At 46.6% G+C, this 19,356-nt stretch overlaps 1 protein-coding gene across 1 annotated transcript in view; it reads right to left on the bottom strand.

Annotated features, from left to right (window-relative positions):
- Positions 1-19,356, bottom strand: part of EPG5 (ectopic P-granules 5 autophagy tethering factor) — a 94,712-nt gene that overhangs the window by 19,737 nt on the left and 55,619 nt on the right. Inside the window, exons 28-37 of the mRNA XM_083402591.1 lie at positions 17,204-17,346; positions 16,356-16,512; positions 14,887-15,081; positions 12,329-12,542; positions 10,819-10,976; positions 9,162-9,369; positions 7,134-7,209; positions 4,746-4,849; positions 3,091-3,266; positions 749-934 (exon numbers count right to left, since the gene is read on the bottom strand). Of these exons, the coding sequence (XP_083258717.1) occupies positions 749-934; positions 3,091-3,266; positions 4,746-4,849; positions 7,134-7,209; positions 9,162-9,369; positions 10,819-10,976; positions 12,329-12,542; positions 14,887-15,081; positions 16,356-16,512; positions 17,204-17,346 (1,617 nt within the window). The remainder of the gene's footprint in view (positions 1-748; positions 935-3,090; positions 3,267-4,745; positions 4,850-7,133; positions 7,210-9,161; positions 9,370-10,818; positions 10,977-12,328; positions 12,543-14,886; positions 15,082-16,355; positions 16,513-17,203; positions 17,347-19,356) is intronic.

Here is a 19,356-nt window from a genome sequence, read left to right as displayed (position 1 = left end):
ACTTTCCTTTTCAGCCACGCTGGCATCCTCTCAACCTTGTTTGTGATTTTACCTGACCTGTGGCATACATTACAGCTGTGCCTCTGCTTATTATTATTATTATTATTATTATTAATTTTTTATTTATACTCCATCCTTCCCGGTTCAAAAACCGGGCTCAGGGCGGCTAACAACAAATTCAAAACACTTTAAAACACTTAATTATAAAAGCAGCATAAAATACAGTATAAAAACATGAATAACAATAAAATTCAATAATCAATTACATAATCCCCAGAGTTAGCTGCCTGAATTGGTCCTACTTGGGCCAACGAGGCGGCCAGGGGAGAATTAGCTGTGGGGTCTCAGAGCGGGTGATCTTCATAAAAGGGGAGGGGGAGGGAAAGAGAAGGGAAATAAAAGATCAGATTATTGCAGTTTTGAACCCCCCCCCCCAAAAAAAAAGCATTCAAGAGAGATTTGGGCCCATGAACATTCTCTTTCAAGGACATATTCCAGCCGGGCAAAAGCAATTCTGCAATGTGCAGAGCAGGGCCGGTGAGCTGCCATGGCCCGGAAAGAGACGCGGAGGGTTGCATCTTCCTGCTGCTGCTTGATATGGAATTTTTCCTTGCAACCGTTTGTGGAGCAGAAATCAGCACCAACTTTGGTTGGCACAGGAAAACGTCTGAGAAGCTCAATTGGGGAGGGAGGGTCTAGCAGACAACCGTTGGGCAGGGTGGGGGAGCTGCTTAGTCTTGGGACATACCTCCCTGGTTATAAGCTGCCCTTCCTTTGCCAGAAGGACCACCATATAAAGCAGGCACACAATCATGTCCTGTGTTCCCGGAGGCGGGTTGGGATTCCAGGCGTCAGAGAGGACGCTGACCCAGTTGATCTCGCAGAGAACCGAGCCCAGGAAGAGGAAGCAGCTTTTGGGACTGCCTCTCTCAACCTGGAAAAGTGAAAAGGAAAGAACAATTCATTATTTATACCCTGCCCATCTGGCTGGGTTTCCCCAGCCACCCTGGGCAGCTTCCAGCAGGATATTAAAAACAAGATAAAACATCAAACATTAAAAACTTCCCTAAACAGGGCTGCCTTCAGATGTCTTCTAAAAGTCAGATGGTTGTTTATTTCATTGACATCTGATGGGAGGGTGTTCCACAGGGCAGGCGCCACCACCGAGAAGGCCCTCTGCCTGGTTCCCTGTAACCTCACTTCTCGCATAGAGGGAACCGCCAGAAGGCCCTCTGCGCTAGACGTCTGAAGGGGGAGAGGCCAGAAGGACAGTATTTGGTTCCTCACCCCTCTTCTCCAGGTGTACACTTCAGGTAGGGTGCTGGCAAAAATTGGGAATGCCTCCCAGGGGCGCTCCCCCTGCAGACACGTAGGCAGTTCCTTTCTTACGAGGAACCTTGCTGTTCTGCTCATTGACAAACCCCTATCAGGCATTTGAGGAGCCCACAATTTCCTTGAACACATTTTGAAGAGCACTGCAGGGTGGGAACCACCAGAAGGCCCTCAGAGCTGGACCTCAGTGTCTGTTACAATATAGAAACAATGCTGCTGAGAGCTGCTTGCTTGAAAACAACATCACATGATGTTGGGACTGTCCGTGGGAAACAGAGGGCACCGGAATTAGCTCAGAGTGTAATATGAGCTGCACAGGAAGTGTTTGCTCTCTCGACTGCTGGAGTTTGAAGAGTGCAGTCATGTTTTTTGTAACGCTGCAAATACAGAAATAAAGGCATGTAAATACCTTTCTGTCTATCTCTTTCCCCTGCCGGGGGGGCAGGAAAGAGGGGGGGTGTTCTTCTCATGCTGAGAAGGATCGCCTATCGCGACCTCTGCCTGGATCCTGCCGGGAAAGCAGACAGGGAGGTCAACAGGAGACCAAGCCGGGTGCCTGGGAGAGTTGCCAGTTTCTCCTGATAAAGGCTTGGATTTCCAACAGGAGACGCTCCTTCAGGTCTACTGGGACAAGGCCGTTTAGGGCTTTAAAGGCCAGCACCAACACTTTGAATTGTGCCCGGAAACGTACTGGGAGCCAATAGTAACTAGGGTGGGGAGGTTCTGGCTCACAGACCCTCATTAAGCCCACCAGACTTTCCCACTTCTTGACCCACTGGCAGGACCACACATTTGCCATCACAGGTTCGGAGCTGTGTTGCATAACCTGAATTGCATCACCTGAAGAGGACAGGGAGCCCCTTCCAAACTTCCTTTATATGTAAATAAAACAAAACAAACAAGATGAATTTTAACAGGGAGAAATGTAAAGTATTGCACTTGGGCAAAAAAAAGGAGAGGCACAAATACAAGATGGGTGACACCTGGCTTGAGAGCAGTACATGTGAAAAGGATCTAGGAGTCTTGGTTGACCACAAACTTGACATGAGCCAACAGTGTGACGCGGCAGCTAAAAAAGCCAATGCAATTCTGGGCTGCATCAATAGGAGTATAGCATCTAGATCAAGGGAAGTAATAGTGCCACTGTATTCTGCTCTGGTCAGACCTCACCTGGAGTACTGTGTCCAGTTCTGGGCACCACAGTTCAAGAAGGACACTGACAAACTGGAACGTGTCCAGAGGAGGGCAACCAAAATGGTCAAAGGCCTGGAAACGATGCCTTATGAGGAACAGCTAAGGGAGCTGGGCATGTTTAGCCTGGAGAAGAGGAGGTTAAGGGGTGATATGATAGCCATGTTCAAATATATAACAGGATGTCACATAGAGGAGGGAGAAAGGTTGTTTTCTGCTGCTCCAGAAGGGAGGACACGGAGCAATGGATCCAAACTACAAGAAAGAAGATTCCATCTAAACATTAGGAAGAGCTTCCTGACAGTAAGAGCTGTTTGACAGTGGAATTTGCTGCCAGGGAGTGTGGTGGAGTCTCCTTCTTTGGAGGTCTTTAAGCAGAGGCTTGACAACCATATGTCAGGAGTGCTCTGATGGTGTTTCCTGCTTGACAGGGGGTTGGACTCGATGGCCCTTGTGGTCTCTTCCAACTCTATGATTCTATGATTCTATTCTATTCTATGATTCTATGATCCTTCCCTGTTCCCCCTCCCTCGCTATGGTTCTCTACCCAAAGCACCTGCCTCTTACCTTAAAGAATTCTTCCATGAGTTGCCGGTCCGGATGCATCTCCCTCCAGGGAAGGCGGCCAAACTTGGCGTGGAACGTGTAGAGAATGTGCTCTGGCATTTTGGGGGCCGTGCAGGTCTCACAATAGTGCATCAGGTGGAGCCAAAGTGGCCCGTGGTGGCTTGGCAGCAGTTTCTCTGGAAAATGGAAATGGCAAATTTAGCCCAGGTTCCTGCCAACCACTTGCCTATAGGAAGCCCACAAGATGTCCCATAGAATCAGATGAGGTAGCCTTTGTCAGGAGCTCAGCCTACACTCGAGTAGGACCCTGGCAGAGACACATACCCGACTGGCATGTTCTCTCCCTCCTGGTCGATCGTTCGGGGGCTTCAAAAGCTTTCTTCTGCCCGAACATCACAGCGACCAATGCCAACAGACATTGGCACACTTAGGGATCTGCAGAGTCTTCGCAGTTTGTGTGACAGACCTCAGCAACTCAGCATTTTGGCTAATCTACTTTATTTACATATAAACACACATGGAGCACTGCAACATGGCTCCCTCTCTCTCTAGCATCAGACAGCAAAGAGAAAGGACAAAGGACAATAGTCCCACTTCACAGAAAACAGTAACACAAACATCTTGTCTCCGTCACTTCCCACTCTGTGGAGTCAAAACATACACCGTCATGTGAAAGACAACAATCCCATGACTGCAATCACGGAGCAGGAATTCTAACAGCCTTCTCGTTGTTGTTCTTTTATCATATGAAGTGGTCTTATAGTAAGGTTAAGGCTTACTGGGAAATGATATATAATGAAATGAAAAGAATGTTTAAAGTAGTGTTCGCTTAAAAAACCCCAGAAGCTTTTCTCTTGGGAATTATAGGGACAGGACTACCTAAAACGTATACAAAATTATTCATGTATGCTGCTACAGAGGCTAGAATGTGACTTGCCCAAAAATGGAAAGGAGAAGAAGTCCCAGCAAAGGAAGAATGGATATAAAAACTTATGGAATATGCAGCAATGGCAAAACTTACCGGAAGAAGGAGAAATCATGTTAACAAACTTTTTATAAAAGAACGGAAATGGTTTATTGAATGTCTACAGATAAATTGTAAACAGATAAAAGCACTGGCAGGGTTACTGTAATAGCCTGCAGTTTCATAAGAGTTTATATTTAAAGAAGATTAATAAATGAACACGTTCAGCTATTTTGGATATGCAGAAAATATTAAAAATTTAAGGAACCTCAGAAAGTGGGGGAAGGAAGTCAAGTTAAATGTCAAAATGATTGTAAATTCAGTGAAATGTATAAATCTGAAAAGTATTAATAATTAAAAAAAATAGAAAAAGATGGATGATCCCTACTTTATTTTGCCTTCTCTTATGTGTTGTGTGTGTGTGTTGCTGTTATGTTGTTTGGAGACCTTCGGATGGCAAGCAACTAAGAAGTTTCTTCTCCATAATAATAATAATAATAAATAAGCCTCGCCTGTTGGGAGAAATTGGGTGGATGAACACCGTCCTGGCAGCATGGATAGCACAAGTGGGAACGAAAACCACACACAAATAATGTGCAATTCAGAAAAAGGCTAAGGAAGGGAGACATTCATGGCGGGCATGAATATTAAAGGATATATTTAATGGCTGCCAGGATGGACTTTCGCCTACCTTTAAAGTTTTCGTGCAGAACTCCTATGCTGTGTGCGTATAACTGCACCATATTTGAAGCCACAGGTGTGTCGCTCTCCAGCCAGGGGTAACAGGTCTGTTTGCTTGATTAAAGAAGAAGTAGCGGGGAGAGGGAGAGAGGTAAGAGAGATTTTAGACCAGAGCCACTACCCTCCACCTGCTTCCTGGCGCCCTATCACAATTTCAAGAGGTCAACCAATATAAGGTTATAAAATTGCCTTGTGCCAATTCAGACCATTGGGGGCCATCTATCCCAGTGTAGCACAGGAGATGCAAAAAAGAGAAATACCCAGTATTTAAGAGGAAGCACGCTCATTAAGTAAATATACAGTACAGTCGTACCTTGGAAGTCGAATGGAATCCATTCCAGAAGTCCGCTCGACTTCCAAAATGTTCAGAAACCAAAGCGTGGCTTCTGATTGGCTGCAGGAAGCTACCTGCAGCCAATCGGAAGCCATGGAAGCAGCGTCGGACGTTAGGCTTCCAAAAATGGTTCGCAAACCGGAACAGTCACTTCCGTATTTGCAGTGTTCAGGAGCCAAAATGTTTGAGAACTAAGCTGTTTGAAAACCAAGGTACGACTGTATTCTTAACAGAGCTTGTAGATAAAAACATACATGCATATCAATAAGCAAAGAGAGTCCAGGGACCAAAGTTTCTGGCTCCAGAGTACAATCCAAGGTTATTTTTAAAAATCTCTTAATAAACACTTGAAATTCTTTTAATTTAGACCATGGAACCTTTTGTAATTGGAGTCATAGAATTGTATCAACTATACATCATTTTCCTCCAGGCATGTTTCATTATTGATTTAGTAAATCACACAGCTGTATCCTCTTGTTTTCCTTATTGGCAATTGTGACAGCTTAGTGTTTATTTTAAAAAAAATTAAAGACCATTTTTCTTTCCTTTCCTTTTTCCTTTTTCTTTTTTTGCAGTTTTTTAAAAACTTTTTTTTATTCAAAATTAAAACAAACATATTATCCAGAAACATATCATCCTGATATGGAATACGCAGAAATGGACAGATTGACGGGGAGAATTAGGAACCAACATGACCAGAGATTCTCCGAGGACTGGAAGAAATTTACAGAGTATATCAAAAATTTCTGTGATGAGCAAATAACGTCCGTTGGCTTTCAAGAAGCTCTGTGAAATTACTGTTAGAAATATTGTTTAAAAAATATGATGTGATTAAGAGTATTTGAGTGCAATATAATATTGGGAAATGTGAGGCGAGGATAAAAAATAAATGGAAAATTATCAGACAAGCTGAGGGAAGTTCTGAAAAAAAGGGTTTAAGTTAAAAATGGATGTATAATTTTGTAAAAATGTTTTTTTTATGGAAAATCTAATAAAACATTTATTAATAAAAAAAGAAACATATCATCTTTATTTTCCCCCATTTTCCTTCCCTCCCACTCCCTCCCCCCACAAAACCCACCCACCCCCACCCCCCGACTTCCCTCAGTTCCAGTCTTTGATTTCTCTAAAAATGCTGTTTTTTGCATGTTACACAGTTGTAGAGATCCTCAAACTATTTAGCTGATTATTATCAATAATTATCAATTATTATCAATTCAAAGCCAGCCAAGGAGTCCTTTCCTTTTTTCTATAACTTGCTCATCCTTATTAAAATTCAATATAGTGGTACCTCGGTACCTCGGGTTACATACGCTTCAGGTTACATACGCTTCAGGTTACAGACACCGCTAACCCAGAAATAGTGCTTCAGGTTAAGAACAGAAATCGTGCTCTGGCGGCGCGGCGGCAGCAGGAGGCCCCATTAGCTAAAGTGGTACCTCAGGTTAAGAACAGTTTCAGGTTAAGAATGGACCTCTGGGAATGTTAGAATGATGTTGGATTGAAGTTAAGTGGTTTTTTTAGCAGCAATGTTACAAAGGAATATGTAAAAACGGACTGTTAACAGGTGGTAATCTAAAGCTATAATATATTAAGATAAAAGATTAAGATAAAATCAAAGAGGGAAAGGATTTGCTGAATTAACTAACTGAACTGGAATACAAGAGAGGGAGGTGTGAGGAGGTCAGGGAAACAAGCAAATGAAAGACAAGATATGGAAAGACTGATTTGTTTTTAATTGCTTTAATTTTTGTATTTTCTTTTTCTTTTTACTTTTTTTTCTTATTTTTGTAACATGTTGAAATTTCAATAAATATCTTTAAAAAAGAAGAAGAATGGATCTCTGGAACGAATTAAGTACTTAACCCGAGGTACCACTGTAAAGCTTCCCCCCCCCAAAAAAAAAGAAATAAACGAGGAGCTGACTGATCATCGCAAACAGAATCACACAAATGCCCTTTCACAGACACATGGGATGTTTCTTCCCTTCGGCTCCCTGCTCACCTGGCATCTTCTCTCTCCAAAACCAAGATCCAAGGCCTAAAGAGTCTGGTGATGACCAAATGCAAAGAGCGGAGCACTGGGAAGGAGGGGAAAAAACAAATGTGCAACTCAGCAATGAGGTATTTTCACAGCACAAACATCTAACATCTACGTTAGCCCAAATTTCAGCTGATGCTGCTTCTTTTGGAACGTGTCCAGAGGAGGGCAACCAAAATGGTCAAAGGCCTGGAAGCGATGCCTTATGAGGAACGGCTAAGGGAGCTGGGCATGTTTAGCCTGGAGAAGAGGAGGTTAAGGGGTGATATGATAGCCATGTTCAAATATATAAAAGGATGTCACATAGAGGAGGGAGAAAGGTTGTTTCCTGCTGCTCCAGAGAAGCGGACACGGAGCAATGGATCCAAACTACAAGAAAGAAGATTCCACCTAAACATTAGGAAGAACTTCCTGACAGTAAGAGCCGTTCGACAGTGGAATTTGCTGCCAAGGAGTGTGGTGGAGTTTCCTTCTTTGGAGGTCTTTAAGCAGAGGCTTGACAACCATATGTCAGGAGTGCTCTGATGGTGTTTCCTGCTTGGCAGGGGGTTGGACTCGATGGCCCTTGTGGTCTCTTCCAACTCTATGATTCTATGATTTTAATTAAAGCAAGTTGATAGTCATTACAATGCAAAAACAAGTACAGTCGTACTTTGATTGTAGAACGGAATCCGTTCCAGAAGTCCGTTCGACTTCCGAAAATGTTTGACTACCAAGGCGCGGCTTCCGATTGGCTGCAGGAACTTCCTGCGCTCAATCGCAAGACGCGTCGGCCGTTCTGGTTCCAAAGAACGTCCACAAACCGGAACACTCGCTTCTGGGTTTGCGGCGTTTGGGAGCCAAAACGTTTGACTCACAAGGCGTTCAGGATTCAAGGTACGACTGTACACAGGGGAGTGTGAAATGCCAGTGTGAAGTGAAGGACACGAGGCAGGAATTGGTAATGCAGGTGAGCTGCGCACAGGTGAGCTGCAAGCAAGCTGCCGGCCAGCTCTGTGGAGGCTCCTTTTATTGACACAATACGCAAACCCAGGCAGATACATTTTGGGCTGTGACCTTTACACATCCTCCAGTCCCGAGATTGCGGGGTGGTACAAAGTTATTTTGGCACCTGTTTCTACCGCGTCATTTTCCTCTTGCACAATGTATGACGAAGGAGACAAAGGTCTCAGAGACAAAGGTCCCAGACAGGACACCGCAGACTACTGAGACCGCAAAAGGTTAGACAGAGGGCAAGATGTTCAGACAGCTGTGGCTTTATCTGTGAGGCGGAGTGTGCCCCACACCCCAAGGTCACACATAGAATCATAGAATCATAGAGCTGGAAGAGACCACAAGGGCCATCGAGTCCAACCCCCTGCCAAGCAGGAAACCCCATCAGAGCACTCCTGACATATGGTTGTCAAGCCTCTGCTTAAAGACCTCCAAAGAAGGAGACTCCACCACACTCCTTGGCAGCAAATTCCACTGTCGAACAGCTCTTACTGTCCGGAAGTTCTTCCTAATGTTTAGGTGGAATCTTCTTTCTTGTAGTTTGGATCCATTGCTCCGTGTCCGCTTCTCTGGAGCAGCAGAAAACAACCTTTCTCCCTCCTCCATGTGACATCCTTTTATATATTTGAACATGGCTATCATATCACCCCTTAACGTCCTCTTCTCCAGGCTAAACATGCCCAGCTCCCTTAGCTGTTCCTCATAAGGCATCGTTTCCAGGCCTTTGACCATTTTGGTTGCCCTCCTCTGGGGAGTGTGCTCCGCACCCAGCAATCATTCCTACACCAGTGACCTCTCGGAAGCCAGCAAAACAGTAAGCTGAGAAACCAGGAGATAGCAAAACACATTTTCAACCGGGGGGGGGGGGGAGAGAAGAGCAAAAAGGGAGGAAGCCACAATGGCGGCAGTCACCCTACGTGGCATGATGCCAGCCTCCCAAAACACAGGGACCTCAGGACAGGCGTGCCAGTTTTCCTTACACTCTTGCCTGTATGTTACCTTCCAGAGTCCTGCCGCTGCCGACTGGCTCTCGTGCCAAGTTGGCAACTTCTGAGTCCACCAGGCGGTTGACAAGATACTCCGCGAAGCAGGTCACTTCGTCTATGTAGGGAGCCCACTTGGAGAACAGGCCAAAGCTCCGGAAGTCTTGCGAAGACAAGCGCAGCTTGAGGAAGTAGTCGGAAAGCCAGTCAATCGTCTCCATGACCTGCAGAGGAAGAAAGCTCTGAGGCCTGGGAAGATGTACAAAGCAGGTCATGGCTCGCCATCCCAGATGGAGAGCCTGCCACTTTACTTTGCCGCCAGTGGATTATGGGAAACTTTGGACTGCCTCCTGTAGGCGACCCTGAGATTTATCAGCAGATCCCAACCTGCCACCTGCCTAGCTCTGTCTTAGATGATGCATCGTAACAGCGTCACTCAAGGAAATAAGAAACTGCCTGAGGCTGCCACACACCAGAGTTCCATCTAGCAGCTAAATATCAACCGATGAATGTTTATTACGGCAAACAGCCAGCATATTAAACCAGAATTCCTGCATAATTCTCTACGTAAGCAATAAAAACGATTGATATGGGATTTAACAATCAATATACTAATGGAATGTACTTGAAATATGCGTCCAGAGAGAATAAAATGCTGTAAAAGTTTAAAAGAGTAAGAGATTTAACTAAGAACCGAAGCTGTTTATGATGATTTATGCAGCTATGTATTCTTTTGCTTTCTTTGACTTACGGCTATTGCACAAAATCTAGCTATATTTCTAGTGACGTACGAATTCTGGACAGACAAGAGGTAATTTAAATAGCATTCCTCTGTCCTCCCTAGCACTTATCATACAAGGGGCGCTATGAGAGAGGCTCTGGAATCTGAATAAAATATACAAGGAAACAGAACACGGCTCACTGTTTTTATGTGACTACTCTTACATGGACAGATCCAGAATCTTTCTGTATCTACCTTCCAAAAGAAGAGATAGCGGGACATTAAATTTCCAGCGGCTAAATAGCATTTGCCTTGACAGAACAAGGACAGAGGTCATTGAAGCCTTGCTACACGCAGATGCTTTTAAATACCCTCCTTCCTACTTAATCACAGACATGTAGTGCCTGTGCTTTAAGCTTGAAGTTACCAGAATGGTAAAGGTAAAGGGACCCCTGACCATTAGGTCCAGTCGTGGCCGACTCTGGGGTTGCGGTATTCATCTCACTTTATTGGCCGAGGGAGCCAGCTTCCGGGTCATGTGGCCAGCATGACTAAGCCGCTTCTGGCGAACCAGAGCAGCGCACGGAAATGCTGGTACCTTCCCGCCAGAGTGGTACCTATTTATCTACTTGCACTTTGACGTGCTTTCGGACTGCTAGATTGGCAGGAGCAGGAGCAGGGACCGAGCAACAGAAGCTCACCCTGTCGTGGGGATTCGAACCGCCGACCTTCTGATTGGCAAGTCCTAGGCTCTGTGGTTCAACCCACAGCGCCACCTGCGTCCCAGCAGCATGGTACCCATGGGCTAAATGGTGTTTTGGGGGACATTCCCTGGCGCCCATGAAACCTCAAACTGTATCCTTCCTGCATGAAAGAACGATGCTCCGCTATTGAGCTACAGCCCTTCCCCTTGTTCGCGAGATCACATCGCAACGCTACACCAGCCGCCCACCTGATCTGCGGACAGAAACAGCTGCACGGAAGTTTGCAGCGCGATGTTCTCGCCAGCGTTCTCCTTCTCGGCATCTTTCTTCGCTGCCGCAGAGCCGCAGCCCAAGGCTTTCAGGGACACCTTCCAGCAGTCAGGGCTCAGGAGCTGATCCGAGGAACCTGAGGGGGCGGGCCCAGAGCAGATTGTCCAAGTAACAGGTGCCAATAACCAGAAATCACAGTAGAGGAGGAGTCGGGAACTGCCGGCCCTCAGGTCAAATGTGGCCCACCTCCCAATTTGGCCCATGAAGCCATTTCGCTCAAAACACACCCAACCTGTCTCACGCCCATCCTTATATTTGACATAAGGGGTGGGAAAGCAGAGACAAAGTTGGATCAGCTGTGAAGGCGATCCCTTCTGAAAGCAGGGTTAAACTCACAGGCCGCAGGCGGCCAGTTTTACCCTGCCAGATCGGCTGTGCGGCCAAGTTCTCCAGGGGGCTGAGGCTCAAGGACAAGGCCAACTGCTGCCGAAAACAGCTTCGCCAGTCCTCTGATTGTTGAAATGCCAAGTGCAGGGCTGGCAAAGTCCCCACACACTACAGATCCCATGTCCCTGACTACCAGCCATGTGCTAAGAACTATTAAGGATGTAAGATGGTTGAAAGGCGGTTTGTCCCACTTCAACATTGGCCCACAGGGGTGGCCCGCCAAGCCAGAAAGGTGCCCGTCGCTGCATTAGGTGGGGCTTAGTATAAGCTAACCAGTGTGGAGGATAGTTCACTCGGCAGAGCATGAGGCTCACAAATCTCAGGGTCCTGGGTTCAGGCAGAAAGATTCCTGCATTGCAGGGGGTTGGACTAGATGACCCTTGTGGTCCCTTCTAACTCTACAATCTATAATGCTATGTATTTCGCAGAAGGTCCACAAGAGACCAAGAAAAGTCTAAAGCATCTTAACTTCCGTTGTCTTCTTTTTCTAAGGAACAATCGCAAAAAATAAGACATAAAATGTAAGAAAGCTGAGCAGCACCTCTTTGTTTGCGTATGATTAGCGTGCATCTATACAGGCCACAGAAATCTGCTTTTTCTCCTTGCAGAAGAAGAAGAAGAAGAGTTTGGATTTGATATCCCGCTTTATCACTACCCAAAGGAGTCTCAAAGCGGCTAACATTCTCCTTTCCCTTCCTCCCCCACAACAAACACTCTGTGAGGTGAGTGGGGCTGAGAGACTTCAGAGAAGTGTGACTGGCCCAAGGTCACCCAGCAGCTGCAGGTGGAGGAGCGGAGACGCAAACCCGGTTCCCCAGATTACGAGACTACCGCTCTTAACCACTACACCACACTGGCTCTCTTGCAGGGTATGAAGTGTTTCAGGGCAGAGGGCCTTCTACCTATCCCACACATGCAGACACACCCACACAAAAGGTGGGACCAAATTTCAGTGGAAGCGGTGCAATTCAGCTGTTTTGAACTGATGGACGAATTCGGCCAGCTGGCAAACTCTCAGGTAGTTCCCCACCAGGTACTTACTTTCCATGAGCAGCCGCAGGTAGCTGCTGTAGTGGTCGGGGAACTGGTACTGGAGAAGGCAAGTCCAGTGCTTGCAGAAGATCGAAAAAGGCATCAGAAGATCTTCCTCGGGCTCCAGGCCACAGGCTTTGAGCGCCAAGTGGATGGACTCCAGAAGTCTGGTCCGCTCAGAGAGCGGGGGCTTTGAGCTGTGCAGCCACTGAGGGAGGTCAAACTGGAAGAGGAAAAGGAGGAAGAGCATTGTGACGTTAACATATGAGAGAGTGCTGGAAGAGAAATAATTAAACAGGTTGCCCAGTCAGGAGCACCGGAGTCAGAGGGACTATAAAACCAGCTCTGGGAAGGGCGAAGAGGGGAGTTTGTTGGGAGTTGGGTGGTTGGTTGGAGTGGGAGTGAACTGGGATAGAGTCTGTGGGTAGGTTGAATTAGTTTAGTGAAATAGGCTGAGTCAGGAACAGTTGGGGGCTAGGCAGACAAGTAAATATCTGAGAGGTGGTTTAGTGAGTGAGAGCAGGTAGAGGAAGTTATAGGTCTGGATAGGTAGCCCATGAATGTAATTGACTGATACTGCTTATGAAACCACACGCTTGTTAAACTGCAATAAATAAGCAGAAGTTTATGTTTCAATTTAACCCTGACTGGACTCGGTAGTGTCCCAGGTCGGGCCTGGGTGGTGGCAGCGAGAAATAAAGTGGTGGCACAGGGATCAATAGACAGTGAAACGTCTGGGGACCCTGTGTGATCGCCACAAGCATTTGCACAAAGAGCTTTGAGGATGGAGCTGGGGGGGGACTGGGAGAGCTGAGAAAGAAGAAGAAGAAGAGTTTGGATTTGATATCCTGCCTTTCACTCCCTTTAAGGAGTCTCAAAGCGGCTAACATTCTCCTTTCCCTTCCTCCCCCACAACAAACACTCTGTGAAGTGAGTGAGGCTGAGAGACTTCAAAGAAGCGTGACTGGCCCAAGTCACCCAGCAGCTGCATGTGGAGGAGCGGAGACGCAAACCCGGTTCCCCAGATTATGAAACTACCGCTCTTAACCACTACACCACACTGGCTCTCAAAGGAAGTAGTGAGCATAGTTCTCCAGCGCCTGAAGGGCAACCTTCAGGCAAAGAAGTAATAAATAGGAATCTGTCTGCCCCTTCAAAATGAACGTGTGAGAGAGGGCCGCTGCAGCCAAACTGTTGCTGATCAGAGGCATAAAACAAGTTGGGAGACCCTGAATATTTATTCAATTCCAGTTTCCCTCTCTTCTCCTTATGTTCAAAACATAAGTTAACAATGATTAAAGGTAAAGGTAAAGGTACCCCTGCCCGTACGGGCCAGTCTTGACAGACTCTAGGGTTGTGCGCTCATCTCACTCTAGAGGCCGGGAGCCAGCGCTGTCCGCAGACAGTTCCGGGTCACGTGGCCAGCGTGACGAAGCTGCTCTGGCGAACCAGCACCAGAGCAGTACACAGAAACGCCGTTTACCTTCCCGCTATAAAGTGGTACCTATTTATCTACTTGCACTTAAGGGTGCTTTCGAACTGCTAGGTGGGCAGGAGCTGGGACCGAATGACGGGAGCTCAGTCCGCCGCGGGGATTCGAACCGCCGACCATGCGATCGGCAAATCCTAGGCGCTGAGGTTTTACCCACAGCGCCACCCGCGTCCCATAACAATGATTAGGGATACAAAAAAAAGAACTTCACAATCCAAGGAGCGAGGATGAGAGCATGCATTCTGGATTTCTTAATGCTAGCTAGGTATGCCCCAAACAGTAAGCCACGGCTTGTTCAAACCATGGTTTATTGAACAAACCAGGGGCAGCCTTGCAGACGAGCAAAGAAACCATGGCTTGTTTTGCCTACTGTTGGTTTCATTTACTCACTGCTCTTGCCTTGGGTCTCTGAAGCCAGGCAAGCACCTGGAGATGGGCAACAAATCAAACTAGAGTTACTCCCAGGGTAGCGTGTTTGGACATAACGAGAAACTATGGCTCACACAAGCTGAGATTTGTAATTCTAATATTCTGGTTTGTGGGCCACAAGCAAACCATAGCTAGTTCGAAATAGCAAACCGTCATTCAGGTGTTCAAGCAAACCACAGATAAGCTAAACAAGCCATAGTTTAGTGTAATGGGGAATCAGGCCACTGATTAAGAGTGTGGGACGTTCCATCTACACTAGCCTGGAAGAAGCTGGACATTCGCTTTGTATTGCTATGCTGGAATGTCTTAGCACAGTAAGCCTCCAAACCACAGGTTAAAGGAGTACATTTCAGTAAGATTGTCTAGCTTGGCTGCACCTGCATTAACGTTCTTCCACCCTCTGTGCACCCACAACAAACACTTCAAAAAGCGAAATCCATGCAGTGGCGTAGCGTGGGTTGTCAGCACCCGGGGCAAGGCAAGTAATTTGCGCCCCCCAACCTGTGGATTTGCGCCCCCTAACCCTAACCCCCAGATGTTGCGCCCGGTGCGGCCGGCCCCCCCTGCACCCCCCACACTATGCCACTGAATCCATGCAAAATCAACTTTCCAGGTCATAAAAAGGAGACCTTTGAGAGCCTCTTGCCTTTGTGAGCAGCATGAAAATGACATCACTGTTGTCGTCGCCAAGGAAAGACACAACTTTCTCATACAAGCTGACAAATTCTCCTGGGGAGGCAACAGGAGTGAAGTAAGGAGACAGGAGGGTGCAGAGCCTCCGATTCTTCAGGATTGTTTGCAGCACCGGCTTGCATTCCGATTTGGTTCCGGAGATGAACACCTGGAAAGAGACTTAGATCTAGGGGTTTGTTCAGCAAAGACACAGCACAGCAAGACCCTTCCGTATTCTGCTTGGCTTTGCCACAGCTCGTCTATACTTGGACTACAAAGCATCAGTCTTCAGTTCAAGTCTCTGTTAATAGATATACCTGCACTTAAGCGAGGACCAAAGACAATTTTACACAAGGGCCTTAGACAAGGCCTATTAACGGGCCTTAGAAAAGTGAACGGAAACCGAGCGAGGTCCCAACCAAAGAATGGCAACTTAAATTGATGGAAAACGCGCAGCTTGCAGATTTAACATATAGAAAAAGAGAACAAGAAGAATATGGGAAATGTTTACTGATTATTTGGGTGAAAGTTGTGTACAGTGGTGCCCCGCAAGACAAATGCCTCGCAAGACGGAAAACCCGCTAGACGAAAGGGTTTTCCATTTTGGAGGTGCTTCGCAGGACGAATTTGCTATGGGCTTGCTTCGCAAGATGAAAATGCCTTGCAATTCCTGGGGTTTTTTTCCCCTCCCCCCCTTTTTCCCAAGCCCCTAAGCCGCTTAACAGCTGTTCGCTAAGCCGCTTAACAGCTGATCGCTAAGCCGCTTAACATCTGATCTAAGCCGCTAATAGCCTTTTAGCAGCTAATCCGCTAATCCCTTAAGCCTTTAATAGCCGCTAATAGCCTTTTAGCAGCTAATCCGCTAATCCCTTAAGCCTTTAATAGCCGCTAATAGCCTTTTAGCAACTAATCCGCTAATCCCTTAAGACTTTAATAGCTGCTAATAGCCGCTAAAGCGCTAATAGTGCTAATCCACTAATGGGCTTGCTTCGTAAGACGAAAAAAACCGCAAGACGAAGAGACTCGTGGAACGGATTCTTTTCTTCTTGCAAGGCACCACTGTACATTTAAAAACACTGGTAGCATTAAGATAAATTCAACAGTGTAAACGAGTTTTGATGGTGTAACAATGGATTACTGAATGGTTTAGTTCATGTAAAATATGCAGGGATGTATGGTATGCAAAATGAACCATGGAAAGAGAAGAAGGGAAGTCTAAATGATTATCTTGAAATGTAAATTAGAAAAACTTAATGAAAGCTATTTTTTAAGAAAGGAAAGTGGTGAAGAACCTCACTTCTAACTTATTTATGAGGTTTAATTTCACGGCTGCATGGATGTCATCAAGAAGGTGGTAAGGAGGTGTAAGTTAAGCCAAAAGCGTCCGTGACAAAGAAAACATTTACAACAAGCAAAAATGAATTCTAGGCAAGACCAGCTTACTTGGCCAAGGATCTCAATGCAGGAGGTGAAGAACTGCCTCGTAGGCGGATGCCGTTGTGTTTCGTCACAGACAAATCCCACCACAGCAAAGAACAAGTCGATCCCGACTCTGTGAATCCCGGGCGTAGACTGAAGCTTGTAGATATTTATCAAAGCTCTGTGCAAAACCAAATTAGGAAACGTATTTTGCAGGAAGCCACACTGCAGCCATTCAACCTGCTACCCATTCTGGGAAGCTCTTTGCATGATCAGACATCTCTTAAAATGTCATAATAAAATTTTGCATGATGGTTCTCAAGATGAAGGACGTTTTCATCTACGTTTGGGATACATTAAAAGCGGCCTTTTAGAATACATTGGAAGGGGCTGTGATATGAATGAGGAGAGGCTACAAAGAACCAGAACCAGAACAGAACCTTGCATAGAGTCCTTTGGGCTCTGCCCACAGCCTGATGCACAAAGATACAGTGGTACCTCTGGCTACATACTTAATTCGTTCCGGAGGTCCATTCTTAACCTGAAACTGTTCTTAACCTGAGGTACCACTTTAGCTAATGGGGCCTCCCGCTGCTGCCGCCACGCAATTTCTGTTCTCATCCTGCAGCAAAGTTCTTAACCCAAGGTACTATTTCTGGATTAGCGGAATCTGTAACCTGAAGCGTATGTAAACCGAGGTTACCACTGTATTTTGCTTTATCCCACCAAACAGATTTTGAGCTAGATTCCAGTTGTATGCCTGAAGTTTCCAGCACTGGACATCATCAGGACCAGAGAAGCATGACCCGAGAGAGAGAGAGAGAGAGAGAGAGAGAGAGAGAGAGAGAGAGAGATATGCCCCAGCAACTTACGTTATAAAGTTTTCCATATGCACAGCGGCTTCCACCACACTCAGAGAAGGGGGCTGAGAGGCCTCTGCTTGCAGCTGCTTCACTTCTTTCTTCAGAGCATGAAGCTGCTGACTGATGGCTTCGTTTTTGTGCTTCCCTTCAAACTTAAAGAGGGAACAGATAGTTACAGCAGGGCCCATACAAGGCCTGCAGCATCACAGAAGCCCAGACTCTTGACACAGAAACTCCCCCTGGAATTTTTAGAGCAAGTGTCTAGTATCCATAGGCATAAGGAAGAAAGTGTGTTCATGTGTGTGTTGTGGGGATCAGAGTGTTGGACTGGGACTTGGGAGACCAGATTTCAACTCCCAAACTCACCCATGAAGCTTACTGGCTCCCAGTACGTTTCCAAGCACAATTCAAAGGGTTGGTGCTGACCTTTAAAGCCCTAAACAGTCCAGTATATATGAAGGAGCGTCTCCACCCCCATCGTTCTGCCCTGACACAGAGGTCCAGCGCCGAGGGCCTTCTGGTGGTTCCCTCACTGCGAGAAGCCAAGTTACAGGGAACCAGGCAGAGGGCCTTCTCGGTAGTGGCACCCGCCCTGTGGAATGCCCTCCCACCAGATGTCAAGGGAAAAACAACTGCCAGACTTTTAGAAGATATCTGAAGGCAGTCCTGTTTAGGGAAGCTTTTAATGTTTGGTGCATTACTGTATTTTAATATTTTGTTGGAAGCTGCCCAGAGCGGCTGGGGAAGCCCAGCCAGATGGGCGGGTAATATATATATATATGTGTGTGTGTGTGTGTGTGTGTGTGTGAATGTATATGTATGTATGTATGTATGTATGTATGTGTGTACAGTGGTGCCTCGCAAGACAAAATTAATTCGTTCTGCGAGTTTTTTCGTAGAGCGAGTTTTTTCGTCTTGCGAAGCACCACGGCGGGGAGGGGTGGGGAGAAGCAGGGCAGCTGTCGCAGCCGGTCCTTGGACTCACCCGCGCCTTGTGGACACCACGCGACGTGGCTGCTGGAGGGCGGCGGGGCTCAGGAACGCGACTCCGACTGCAACGCTGGCTGCTGTCGGCAACGGCTCCCGAGGGGAGCGTGGAGAGCGGTGGGCAGCGGCGCGAGGCAGCCGGAAGGTCGGCCGGAATGTGGGAGGGAGCCGGAGGAGCGGGGAAGCGAGCGTGCGACCGTCGCCATGACAGGAGAGGCAGGGCTGTTTCGTCTAGCAAAGCAAGCCCTTTGAAAAATCCGTCTTGCGAAGCACCTCAGAAAATGAAAAACCCTTTCGTCTAGCGGGTTTTTCGTCTTCCGAGGCATTTGTCTTGCGGGGCACCACTGTGTATATATATATATATATATGCAGGTTTTGGTGTCCTCGGGTGTCTTCCCGTGTAAAAGTTGGGGTGTCTAGGCGACGTTTCGACGAGGTCTCACTCGTCATCTTCAGGCTGGTGCTTTCGGCTTCTTGTTACTGGAACAGAGCAGGATCTCAGTGTTTGAGTTCCTATAAATACTGTTGAGGAGGTGTGGTGTATAGCCTCCAATGTTCTGGGCAGAGAGGAGGTTCCCAGGCTAGTGTGCCTTTTCTTCTTTTGTTCCTTAATTACTTGAGGGATATCTTGAGTGATTTCTTGAGTGATTTCCTGAATCCCACTTAGGTGGGTCATTAGGTGTGGATTAGTTGCTAAAGCCTTCGTGTCTTGAACTCTTGAACTTTGTGAAGAGTTTTTCTGAGAAGATGGCTGTACTGCACTTGAAATATGAAATACCCTGCAAAGTCTGCCCAGCCACGTACATTGGACAAACAAACAGACGAATAAATGCACGTATCGCAGAACACAAGAATGCCGTCAAAAAAGAAGAAAAAACTTCCTCTCTTTTCCAACACATGAAAGAAACAGGACACGAAATTAATTTTGCAGATTCCAAATTGCTCTTTAACATGGAACATCACCACAAGAGAATAATCATGGAAGCCATCGAGATAGAGAAACACCCTCACAACATGAACAAGCGTGACGACACATCCCGCTTGCCAGACATCTGGAAATTAGCCCTCCCCACAAAATCTGACACCAGATCCAGAGGCACACAGAACGCCATCACCAATCAACCACACCAGACCCAAACCCAGACCCTCTCCACAGATAAATTACAGACACCATC

The sequence above is a fragment of the Podarcis tiliguerta genome (assembly GCF_965153285.1).
Source record: "Podarcis tiliguerta genome assembly, chromosome: 11".
NCBI classification, from domain to species: Eukaryota; Metazoa; Chordata; class Lepidosauria; order Squamata; family Lacertidae; genus Podarcis; species Podarcis tiliguerta.
This window is presented reverse-complemented; position numbering and strand designations above follow the sequence as displayed.